The 12,071-nt window shown below is 57.4% G+C and overlaps 3 protein-coding genes across 3 annotated transcripts; all 3 read right to left on the bottom strand.

The window, feature by feature from the left end:
* Window positions 1-781: 781 nt before the first annotated feature.
* GLRG_03381 (uncharacterized protein) lies at window positions 782-2,103 on the bottom strand (the record flags this gene model as incomplete). The annotated part of the gene is made up of 2 exons (XM_008094066.1): window positions 782-1,790; window positions 1,883-2,103. The coding sequence occupies 2 exons, from the start codon at window positions 2,101-2,103 to the stop codon at window positions 782-784; spliced, it is 1,230 nt and encodes a 409-aa protein (XP_008092257.1).
* A 1,489-nt stretch (window positions 2,104-3,592) lies between these two features.
* GLRG_03380 (uncharacterized protein) lies at window positions 3,593-5,845 on the bottom strand (the record flags this gene model as incomplete). The annotated part of the gene is made up of 2 exons (XM_008094065.1): window positions 3,593-5,459; window positions 5,529-5,845. The coding sequence occupies 2 exons, from the start codon at window positions 5,843-5,845 to the stop codon at window positions 3,593-3,595; spliced, it is 2,184 nt and encodes a 727-aa protein (XP_008092256.1).
* Window positions 5,846-9,869: 4,024 nt separating this feature from the next.
* Window positions 9,870-12,071, bottom strand: GLRG_03379 (LIM domain-containing protein; the record flags this gene model as incomplete). Its single annotated transcript, XM_008094064.1, has 3 exons — window positions 9,870-11,713; window positions 11,766-11,894; window positions 11,957-12,071. 3 exons carry the CDS (start codon window positions 12,069-12,071, stop codon window positions 9,870-9,872), a joined length of 2,088 nt encoding a protein of 695 aa, XP_008092255.1.

Below are 12,071 nucleotides of genomic sequence, written 5' to 3'. Positions count from 1 at the left end.
AAAGTGATTAATCGGGACGTATTAATCATTTATTGGGGGCGGCACTGCAACATACTTGATCTTCTCTCTCGGATGCTAGTCTAAACATTAGCTCGGGCTGTGATCGAAGGATGAAGCACAAACTCTGACCGATGTCATCGCCGTCGCGGTTGTACAATACCGCAAACATTTAACAGTCACATTTAAAAAACCTGCTGTACGTCGACATTCATATTATTATTTTTTTTCAAAATTTTTTTTTTTGGGGGGGGCCCCCCCCCCCCCCCCCCCCCCCCCCCACGTGCCAGCGAAAGAGCACGGGCAGGCCAATCCAGAAAGCCGGAGCGGCCATTAGAGTTTTACCTATATATACTATGTATTTTGAAAAAAAAAAAAGGAAAAAAAGCTTGTGTTCTGGCCCGTTGTCGTGAACTCTGTATCGTCTGATATATCCACAGTTCCGTCCAGTCTCATCTCGCAGACGGGCTAAAAGGCTTGGAGTATGAGGCTCACGAGAATGGCAGCACTTTATGGGGCTGGGAAGGAGGGGAGGGGGTGGACGTATTGAGTGAATCTTCTCTTCTAAGACCAAAGCTTGGCCCGGTCGTGGGCGAATAATGGTTCCCATCCGGCGGCTGGTTGATTTTCTCCGCGAGGGTTGCCAGAAACCATTGATGACAAGCACCAGAAAGTATCCCGAGAATGCCCAGCCTGCCCCCCCGTGACAGACACTGATAAATGATCCCTCCCAAGAACTGAGGCGGACACCGGCACCCGCTATTAGGCTTGCGGATGACTCACTTCAAGCAACCGGAGCCTCTCCTCCTCCCTTGGGATCCGGTCCCGCATCGGACGAAGGCGGGCCGCCGCCGCTCTCGTCCATCCAACCCACCTGGCGGAAGATCCTCTCAAACACGTCGAACTCCAAGTCTACAATGGTGTCGTGGTCGGCCCCGGAGACGACGCAGCTCGAAAAGTCGATGCGGTCGCCGCGTCGCTCGGCCCGCCAGCAGTCCTCGAACCACCTGGGCCCCTCCCTGGTCCCGATCATGTGGTCCTCCTCCGCAAAGTACACGTCGACCTTCAACCTCGCGCCGTCCGCCGGCGGGCCGCCGGCGCCCAACTCCGCCTCCTTCTCGGCCAGCAGCGTGACGAGTTGGTCGTGGTCCTCCCACGAGCCCCAGTACCCGGGGTGCTCCGCCCGCTTCAGCAGCAGGACGGCTTCCTCGCTGAGGCCCTGCACGCTCCCCGCAAACACCTTGTCGATGACGCGCTTCCAGATGGCCTGCTCGAACGCCGCCAAGCGCGAGTCAACCCCCGACGCCGCGGTGGCCGCCGCCGGGGCGGGGTTTGCTCCCCATATCGACGGTAGCAAATCGCTGACGGCGCGGATGCCGACACCGCTGAACGCGGTCACAGGTGCGACGTTCCGCTGGAAGAAGCCGGTGAGCGTGTGGAACCGACCCAGCACGGCGTCGGGCAGCGCCGCGGCGGCCCGCATGGTCGCGACGCCCGAGTGCGACGGGTGGACCCAGGGCGCCGCGAGCGCAATGTACGGGTGCGTGGGGGAGAGGAGGTGGCGCTGGTGCAGCAGGATGTTGAGCGCGTAAATGGTGCCGCCGCTATGCGCGACGATCGAGACATGGCGGACGCCGAGGTGGTGCAGGAGGGCTGGCACAATCTCGAGCCAGATGCGGACGCGGTCTGCCGCGGGGACGGGCGTCGTCCCGCCGAACCCCGGCCTGTCCGGGTTGATGACCCGTACGTGGTGTTGCTTGGCGAGGGCGTCCTTGACGACGTGGAGAAAGCGGCTGGGCACGGCTGTCAGACATCCGGCCCCGGTCGGAGGAATCGGAGGGGGGGTGGGGGCGAGGTGGGGAGCACGCAGGAGAGGGAGGCTTACCTGCCCATGAGAGGCCCGCAGATCAGCAGGACATGCTCGCGCTCCGGATTTTCCGGGTCCCGGTAGCCGTAGTCGCAGTACGTCACCTGGAACGGGTTCGGCCGGTCGGGGCCGGCGGGCAGGGTGAAGGTCTGGTGGAAGCGTGGGTCGTCGAGGAACCCTGCCGGGTCGTCGGGGGGGAGAGGAGATGCGCTCCGCCCGTCTGCCTCCTGCGAAGCCATTGCGGTCGACGGAGGGTGGGAGGCGTTGGAACGAAAGGGCTTCCTGGTTTAGGTAAAAGGGTTGGAAAAGCCGGGTGAGTGCGTGCTAGTTCGTGATGATGACTTTCTCTCGTTGGACATGCGTTTTTCTCCGTGCTGTGGAATGGCGTGAGATTTCCGGGCTTTATGGTCGCACCCAGCCCGGCTTATCTAGCGCCCTCCCGACTGCGCCACGCAACGGATGGTGATGAGGGTGGTGGATTCCCCACCTTCTTCTTCTTCTTCTTTTTCTTCAGTGCTTGTCTCTTGGCCGTGGTGTAATGTCCCGCTGATTGGCTCTCTGCACATGCCTTGCCGTTCGCCGGCTCAGGACGGGTTTCCAAGACAGAAGATGTTGACGTCCCCCGGAGCGGATGTTTGTGCGACTTCGACCTGAGTTGACGTGGTACATGTCCTTCAAGCATCAAAGATCATTAACTGTAGCAATCCACAAGGGGGGCTACAGGGGTGCGTAGCGATAACCCTAACCTTTTGAACAGAGACTTGATCAAGAGATTATATGCGAGAATAGCACTTCCGATTGATGGGGAGAGAATGGATTAGTTCTGCATGAAGGTTAGTTATATTGGGTGTGGATAATGACGTTGCAAAAGGGAAAACACCCTCTCTGGCACTGTGCCAGAGAGTGCGCGCCCATTTACGGACTCTAATTGCCCGTTCCTTCGGGCCATGCAGCAATCCTCCGCCGAGGACTGCAGCGGCGGCGCATCATCACCATTGGTCACCAACGGTACATGGGATGATAGGCGCTTGAACCGACGACAACTTGGATTGCTATGTTTTCCCGCCTCTATACACAAAAAGACGAATCTATGCTGCCCGACACCACCTCAGGCAGGCGTGTGTATTTCTATCCCGCCAATCCGGTCTTTCAAACTCCCCTTTCTTTATACCGATCAGATCCAAGAGCCAGCCGGTCCAAGAACAGTTTTGGGATGTTCTGATTGGAGTACCCAAGGTCTGTTCGCTATGACGTGCCAAAAGCCGAACAAGCTACAAAGAAGATATGTGTATGTTTATAATAGAACAATAAGAGGGACAAATGTAGTATGTGTTTTGACGTGCAACACCTGAAAGGTCATAGAAGGTTGTGTTCCATAGGTGGATAAAAAAGCAGCAAAAGAGAGAACGCCTCGCTCCGACGGCGACATTGTGCCGGTTTCCCCATCTAGCCTCGAAACCCGAATATGTATAGACAGAATGGACCAAAGGTTGTTTCGCGCCCACTTGAAGCTCGTCTCTTCGTAGCGGCAAGCCTGGCGTCGAAGAACCAAGTTCTCGGTCATCGGGATATCTCCCTCGGTCCGGCTCAAGTGCTTCGTATCCCGTTGCTTCAACTGCCAATGTTTTGTTCCCCACACAGCCAATATCTCACGAGCGAGCCCACGAGCCCCCGGTTTGAAGCAAGTCCTGTTCGTACATCATACACCATCATACTGCGTGAGTGCGTTTAGCCGTAAAACAGTTCAAACTGGGTCGCGAAGCCAGGCTCCGTCGGCTTCACCTCTTTGATGGGGTGGAGGATCATGGGCGGCAAGCAAGGACGACCATGCGCTTTCTCCCAGTTCTTGCCTCCAACCTTGGTGTCGACATAACCCATCCAGTTGTTGTACAGTCTTGGTGGAGGCTCGGCGCGGTAGTACCAGGTCATGCCCTGATATCTCCGCTCCCTTCCCCACCCCATAGGGCTGCCCTCACCACCACTTTCGCCGCGGGGTCCAGGGTTGAACCACTTGGCCAGGAAGGTGCCGTTCCAGGGACGGTCGAACCAGGTAGGGTGAGGCGCAAAGACGGTCTTGAATCCGTGGAGAAGAGCAACGGTCTGGGGGGTCATTTCTGACGCGATGTGGTTGCCGCGGAGGTTCTCCACGTGCATGATGTCCAAGAGGCGCTTGGAGACGCGAGACTGGGTGACAATGGTGGTGCGGCGAGGAAGGGTCTTGGCGGGGTCGGGGAACTGTTCGTCTCTGTAGCCCCAGATGTGGTCAGAGATAATCCAGCTGCTGTTGATCGGGTTGAAAATCGGGCCGACGGTGATCATGTCCGCATCCTCGCCGACTCCCCACTTGTACGGGTCCTTTTCGGGGTTCTCAACAGGAGGCTTGGGGCCGACGGGGTTGATGAAGGGCAGCTTGGGCGGGCCCCAAACCTGGTTGCCGCGGGTGCGCCGCTCGACGTCCTTGCGGAAGTCGGTGTCGTAGTCACCGTGGAATTCGGGGATGTAGTAGCGCTCGTTACGCTCCCACAGGCCTCTGCGAGGCTGTTTCTTGGCGAAATCGGCAAGCCGCTGCAAGAAATCATAGTTGTGGCCAATGATTCTGGCGTCCATCTCCCAGTTCCAGATGAAGTCGAACTCGGGGTGGTCCTGGCTGAACTTCTGCACCGACAGCCACTGAGCAGAGTGCACGCTCTTCTCGTTATCGTCCGTCAGAGCAGTGTAGACGTTCCACACAGCCTGGTCGTTCCACAGCTTAGTGATGCCGTGGAACTCCAGGGGAACGTGCTCGTTGAGCACGTACTGGTAGGTGGCCTCGTCGTTCCAGATGTCAAGAGCCTGGTCGCGGACGTGGAGCAGCAGGAAGACCTGGTACTCACCGCCGGATCGGAGGGAAAGCTCGGAGATGAGGGAGCGAATGACCTGCTTGTCGTTCTCAGTGTACTTCTTGCCGGTGTAGGTTCGCAAGAGGACGGCGGTACGGGCGTCGGGTCCCGTCGCCGTGGCAGCCTTCGAGCCGCCCCCGAACTTGCCGAGACCGCGCTTCTCGGTTTTCTTTCCGGCCTCTTTGACCTCGTTGCCATACTTTTCTGCGATGTCGGGATAAGCGGTCTTTATGTATTCGTTGGGCTTGCCCTTGTCAAACCTGGCGGCGTTCTTTTCGATGCACTTCTCCTGGAGATCTCCCCAGTTGATATTGTCCCAATCGACGCGGAGACCAGCCTTGCTGAGCTGAGGCAGAAGACCGTAGGGGCCAAGTCTGGTCTCGCGTTCGTAGCAGATGTTGCCGTCCATGTTGAGGATGTCAAAGCCCCCAAAGCCCGGGTTAGGGAAGTTGGCGGGGTGACCCTTAAAAACCAGCAGATCCTCGACGGCCTCGCCAGTGGCACCGATGCATGGCACGTAGGGGGCGCGATGCGTCTTGTTCCACTCGGCGCTGTTGTAGTTGGGATAGGGGTTGAAGTAGACAGGGCGCTGGTTCGTATACGCCTCCTCTTGCGTGCCAGACTCTCGGAGGTTGGCAGCATGCTCGGCGGTCCTGTTGTCCCTGTCCTTCAAGGTGTTGAGCGTGTTACCGTAGATTGCATCGCTGCCGGGTAGCCTGTAAGAGTGTATCAAGTCAGTCTTTGGCTCTGGTTGACGTATAGGGGATAAATAAGGCAATACGTACTGCTTGGCGGCCTCGTACTCGCGCGCAAACTCGTCTCGCAGGTCCTGTTCGTGTCTCTCTCTCTCCTGCTTCTGCCTCTCCTCCTCCTCTTTCCTTTCTTCCTCCGACTTGGGCGGTTCAGGGGGCGCGGCAGCCTTATCGGGGGCGGGGACGGTGCCTTCGTGGTTCCAGGGGACGACGTGGTATCCAGTGGGAGCGCCGCGGGTCGCGAGGAAGTAAACGGAGATGATGGCGATGGCAAAGAAGAGCAGCGTCTTGGGACGGGCCCTCGGGGCGATGAAGCCTCTGTATGACTGTTGCTTGAGCATGGTCATCATTGCCAGCGCGGCGGCGGCGGCGGCAGCGGCGGGAGAACCGGTTTGATTAACAGGCGGCTTGAGACAGGTCGTCGTCGTCTATTCACTCGTCAGGCAAGTGATTGGGTGAGCGAATCGGAATGTATGCCTCGGCGCTATAGAGGCATGCTGCGGCGGCGGAAACACACGCACACACGATCAAAAGAATGACGAACTCGATGCGCAGAAATCTTGTCGAGGATGACGGTGCGTTGGTCTTCGCGATTCTCGTGGAGCTGATCGACAGACCTGGCCTAAACTGCAGGTACCAGGGGCTTGGCGAGATTGGATAAGACTCGGTATTAAAGATGAGCACACGGCTCCTATCAAAGAAGGCCTGGGTGGCTTTTTTTTTTTCCGGGATGTGGGTTTGAGCTTTGATGCAGATGTGATTGGGGGGGAGGGGGGGGGGACGTGGTCAAGCAAGATAGCGTGGGGAGAAGGCGCGGCGTCGGCAATATTCGAGACGAGGTGCGAAGCGGAACCACGAGAACGTCGACAAAGCGAACAGAGAACCAGAAACGCCGCTGGTTACAACGAATGCGCAGGTTTGCAGATGGAAGAAAAGAAGGGGTTGGAATGAAAAGGAGGGAAAGGTCTGCGGTGACGATGACGACGCAGATGGAGACGCCGAGAGGAGGATAGAAGACGAGGATGGAGGTTGAGCTCTGGGCGCGCTGGCAGGAGGGACAGGAGCGTACGGGGGAGGGCCACACGCCACACGCACGCGAGAGGCTGTTGGAAGGGGTCAAGCAAGGAAGTTTGAAAATAGGGAAGGGACTACCACCAATCACCAATCCCGTCGCTGCCTTGGTGCTCAGGGACGGGACGGGCAGGACGCCACTGGCCGCAGGGTACGTTGCTCTCCTGCTCCGTGTCTATACGGCTTTCAATCCCAACAAGAACCGGTCCAGCGCGCCATTCCATTCGCTCGCAGGCAAGATATTGGTGCGTTAAACTGGGTAGTAAGGGCAGGTGTACAGTATATGTCCGCAAGTCTCTTCAAGGGGGGAGGCCCCACGGATACCTGCAGATGGAAAACATACACAGCCGAGTGGCACCGGCCAACCAAATACCGAGTTACACTTTTAGCTGACAAGCCCGGCTGTGTGTAGATCACTACTAGTTACATGAAGAGACACTAATCCCGAGACATTTCCAAGATAGCCCACGGAACCAGCGCGCTTGTGGCGGCGCGGTGTTTGGTGGTGCAACCAACTCTAAGCAGTTCGTAGCTCCCGCGCCGTTTGGCCTCATGAACTCATGTCATCAAAGGAAACTGCTTGCCAGAATCCGGCCGTTTCCCACCTCTACTTTTGAATTGAGAAAGAAATAGAAAAAAATAAAAAAAACATAGGGTCCCGTTGGGTTGATGTCCCAAACAGCCATTTTCAACGCCGTCTTAGATACACGCGTGAGCAGATTGTGGAGTCAAGGGGTGGCATTTTGGGTACATCCCCTTTCCCTGCCTCCCCTGTCGATCCAGAAGCCAAGCCAAAACCAGCTCGGTTGTCTCTTCTAGTACCGAGACACATAAGCTTGGCTCCGACGGTACCTCTCGTTACTAACTTGGGAGAAACCCGGGCTGTTCCTTGAACTAATTACCCCCTTAACATGAGGTGAAGGCACTTTACACGTGACACGAGCATAGGTAATAGTATACAACGACGACTGCCCCTTTTCGTGCATTCCGCGCGACTTGTCTTGGCCGTTTCGAGAGGTCGACGAGGCAGCGACGGGTTATCTACACTGCGCCTGGACCGGCCGGAATATGTAATGATGGACCACTGCCTGACATACGCAGCCTACACATATATTATATGTAAGGGGTGCCGAGGCGGGGCCAACCGCCAACTTGTCTTACATAGTGGGTAGGCATGTACATACAACCTGCCTATTCACATGGCGAAGCCAGCAAGCTAAAGATCTTCACGGGCACTCTCTAAATCGGAGAGGTCCCAGAATGGCAAGTCCCGATCCAAGGAGTCAATCAAGAAGGTGGTGAGGGAGGATACTATAGAAGAATGTTTAGTCATCCTCACAGACTCCCGCCGTTACGCCGAACTCGCTTTGCGCGTCCACAGCAGACGACAGACTGCCCGTGGATCGCCGAAGACAGTTCTCAAACATGTCCATTCTTATCTCGCCGCCGCCGCCGCCGCTTCTCTGCGGCTTCTCGATGGAACCGAGACAATGTCCCGCCGCCTCCTCCCGTCTCTTGTCACGCGCCCGCCCGCCCCAAACTGCGAGACACCGTCATTTCCCATGATCGGCCCGGGGAAAGGGAGGGTGATAGACAAAAAAAAACAAAAAAAACGAGGAAGAAAAACATGCGATGCGCAAACCCGCCCGCCAGCTGCATGTCTTGTCGATAGAGGCGAAAGAAGCCATCGTATCCCTCTCCCCTTCCACCCTCCCTCGAAATCGGATCTGCCTATGAAACTACCGAGAGAAAGTGTTCCATGAGCCCCTCCCACCCCCGTCATACGGCACGGCGCATATGACATTCATCCCTCTCTGCCTTACTTCGCCGTCTCACGAGCCCGCCGATCCGTCCAAACATCTCATTGGGTTTCTATTTCCAACCACCCACCCACACCCAAAACCCGCTGACAGACGAACCCCGGGCCACCACACCACGCCTTTACTATGCCATATTTCATCCCACGTCCTCTCTCTCTCTCTCTCCCCCCCCCCCCCCCTCATCCCAAACTGTCGAGACGAAGCGATTGCCAATTCCATCAAACCACGACGGCGGACGAAACCAGCCGTTATGACCTGTGCCCACCACCCCCGTCCGAGACACCAAAAAAGGGAACCACACGTGCGTCCCGGACGTTGGTGATTTGGAAGACCCTCTTGCCCTCACAACTTCTTGGTCGAGCCCAGAGCTTTCTCCCTCTCTCTCTGTCTCCCTCCCTCTCTGTCTCTTGTCTCTCGGTCTCTCCTTCTCTCTCACGCTCTCCCTCCACCCCTTGCTGTTCGCTCGCTACTGAAAAGCGGTTTCCCGCCATGGCACGTAAAGCACATAACACCGTGACACCGTACACAATGCCACCGGACAACATGCATCGGCTGAAAGGAAGAACAATGTTCGGCACTGCCCGCACCTGTCGGGAGGGGGGCCGCGTGCTCCGGACAGAAAACCAAATAACGTGAAGAAAAAGGAGAAAGAAAAAGAAAAAAGAAAAAAAAAAGAGAAAAAACCGGCCCCTCCCGTGCCGTTTCCCTCCTATTTCCTCGTGAACAACTCTCCGCCGGGCTAGCAGCCTGCCCCTCTTGAGGCCGAACCGAGCGAGGCGCGCAGCGCTGCACCCTCCCGTCCCGGCCGTTCGCGTGCAACAGACTCCCCCGTTTTTCTTCCGGCGCCACCAAGCAAGACAATAGTCACACATACCAGGAGGAAGGGGGCGTTGGCTGGGCTTATACGTAGTTTCCCAAGACCCAAAACTGTTGGACTCATTTTCCGCCTGGGCTCTTACAGCCCCTCGAAGCCACGTGGCTGCGTCGACGCAACAGCTCACGACACGTCACGTCACATCCGGTTGGCAAACAATTAGCTTCAAGTATTTCTTGTTATTAGGTTTGTTGCTATGGACTGCCGTCTCATAACTCTCACCGGCATTTCCGTCTGGAGCACCCTTGTGCGCCCTGTTGCCTGCAAAATCTCCTCCCCACCTCGTCTGGCATAGGACCAAAAAGTCCGATGCAGGGTATGCCGCCCTGTCCCAGGGCATTTCCCTCAACCAACGCTCATAACGAAGACGAGCCATAAGCGTCATCTCATGCAGGTATCAACAGAGTCCAATGGGACTGGGTATATAAAACTCTAGATAGCAGAAGAAGAAGAAAAAATAAGACTGTGTGGTGGGGTGGTGGCGCAGCTATGTCGTTGTCGTGAGATTCGTCGTAGAATATTAAATGCAACACAAATGGTGGTGCACATATGGCGAAACGAATATGTAGTGATTTGTCTGCCCTCTCAGGCTTGATGCCTACGGGCGGCTTACATCATGCCGAGTCTCGTCATGCGCTTGTTCATGCGAGGCATTGGCGGAGCAAGGCCGGCGCCAGGAGGCATTCTCTGCCCGCGGGGCAGGCCGATGGGTGGTCTCATGCCGGACTGGCCATTGCTGGGGCGGCGGCCGGCCTGTCCGGGGCCTCCCGGAAGACCGAGGCCGCCAGGTGCGCGGCCGCGCTGGTCGCCGTTGGCCATCCGTGGTGGTGGCTGCATGCGGCGCCAGGCGTCCCGTTCGCAGTACGCCTTGCCGCTCACCTCGAAGTAGCCGTTCGAGAGGGACATGCCGCAGTCGCCGCAGCGGAAACAGCCGACGTGGTACTTGACGCGATCCTCGTCTTCCAAGTACTGACCCTCGATGCCGCGTCCGCAGGTACCGCACAGGCTGCCGTTGAGCTTGTGGTAGTGAAGTTCACAGTAAGGTCTGTCGTTATGGACGTAAAACTCGGCCGAGGAAAAGGGTTCACGGCAGGTCGTGCACACAAAACAGGCCTTGTGGTAACGTCCAGTCAGACGGCCATCGGCGGAAGAGATGCTCTTGCCCTTGATGGCATCACCGCAAGACTTGCAGTTCCCTCGGGAGGGGCGGTTGCGGGGTGGGGATGAAACGCTCGGCGCATCACTGGGCTGGCGCTGATGCTGGTTGCGACGGTCCATCGGTTCACGGGGATTGTAGTTGTAATCTGGCGTCGCCAATGGCGATCTCGCACGCTGTCGAGCGCCTTGAATCGCAGGGTCGTTTCGGAGATCCGCAGGGGGCGGTGCACGCCGAGTGGGATACAAATCTGTCGGGGATTTTGACGGAGGCGGCGGCGGCGGCGGCGGCGGCGGATTGGCATCTGTCGGGAGCTGCATTGCAGCCATCGACGACTCGATGTCGTTCATCAAGTTGTCAAAACTGCTCACGTCGGACGGTTTGCGGCGCGGGCGCGGGTTTCCTGGGCTGGACTGTGAGCTGCTTTGAGAGCTGGCCTGGCGGCCGTGGCTAAACAAGGAGGCCCCAGATGACGTTGAAGCTGAGGGCGTGTGATACGGGTTCGAGTTACCAAACTCGTTGGACAAATCGACGGGCGGCGCTCCATCCCTTCCGGCCGTGTTCGGGCGTAGAAGACTCCTTCTTGGAGGCGGTGGTCTTGATGTGTCTGGGCCCATCGATGCCTTTCTCTCGTGCTCACCACGCCCCATGGGCTCCCCCATCAACCTGTCCGGACGAAGGCCGGGCGCGGAAGGGGCCCTCGATGGCACCTCAACGGGCTCGCTGGGGCGGGGGAAGGTGCCGGCTCGACTGACATATGTGTCGGGCTCGAATTCATCCGGCATCGTTCCTGGGGGGCCGAACCCTCCGTAGCCGTTCTTCCTCGGCTGTCTTGGCGGCGCAATGCCGCCGCCGTTACTGCTCGCGGAAGACATGAACGAGTTGTTGGATGCTGATGTTAGTGGTCGGTCATTCATGACATTGTCCTCGGGCGTCAACGAGTTCTGTCGAGAGGGGCCAAAAGCATTCTTCGCAGCCGCACGCGCTCCAGGCCTCTTGCCTATCTCGAAAGGTCCGGGTGCGATCGTGTTCATACGTTGAAGGAGACTCGGTGCCTGCTTCTTTTGCTCATTCGGGTACATCTGGTCCGACGCGAAATCTTCCCCATCGTCGAATCCTCCATAACCCCCAGGACGTCGAGATTGCTGGTTCGAGTTGTAATCATTTGCGATCTGTGGTTGAAAGTAGTCATCTGACCGGCCAGCGGCCTGACTGTTGGGAGTTTTGGGCGAAATGCTTATTGAGCCGGTTGATGTGCTTATTGGTGTGAGCTGGCCTTGCCGTGAAAATCGAAGATCTAGTACTGTGTTAGCCGAGGACGCGAAGGGTCCTAAGGATCGCCAACGTACTTGCGGCACTGGTATCCAGCGTCGGAGGCGGCATGCGCCCATACTTGTTATTGTTGCTATTGTTGTCACGACGGGATGGTTGTTCGTATGATGAGCCTATGCTGTCTGGGCGAGCTGGCGGCGGTGATGCTGTGTCGCGCGTGTTAGTTTTCATCATTCTCTTCATACAGTCTGGCCGTGGGCCAACATACGCTCTTCACCCGGGCCGCTGCAGATGTGCTCGCCCATCATGGAGATTTCCACCTGCCGGCCACATGACGAGCATTTGATGGTCGGCATCAATGTCGACTCTCGTGGGAGAGCCAT

This window comes from Colletotrichum graminicola, assembly GCF_000149035.1.
Source record: "Colletotrichum graminicola M1.001 genomic scaffold supercont1.10, whole genome shotgun sequence".
NCBI classification, from domain to species: domain Eukaryota; kingdom Fungi; phylum Ascomycota; class Sordariomycetes; order Glomerellales; family Glomerellaceae; genus Colletotrichum; species Colletotrichum graminicola.
The sequence above is the reverse complement of the archived record's forward strand: the minus strand, read 5'-3'. Positions and strand labels throughout refer to the sequence as shown.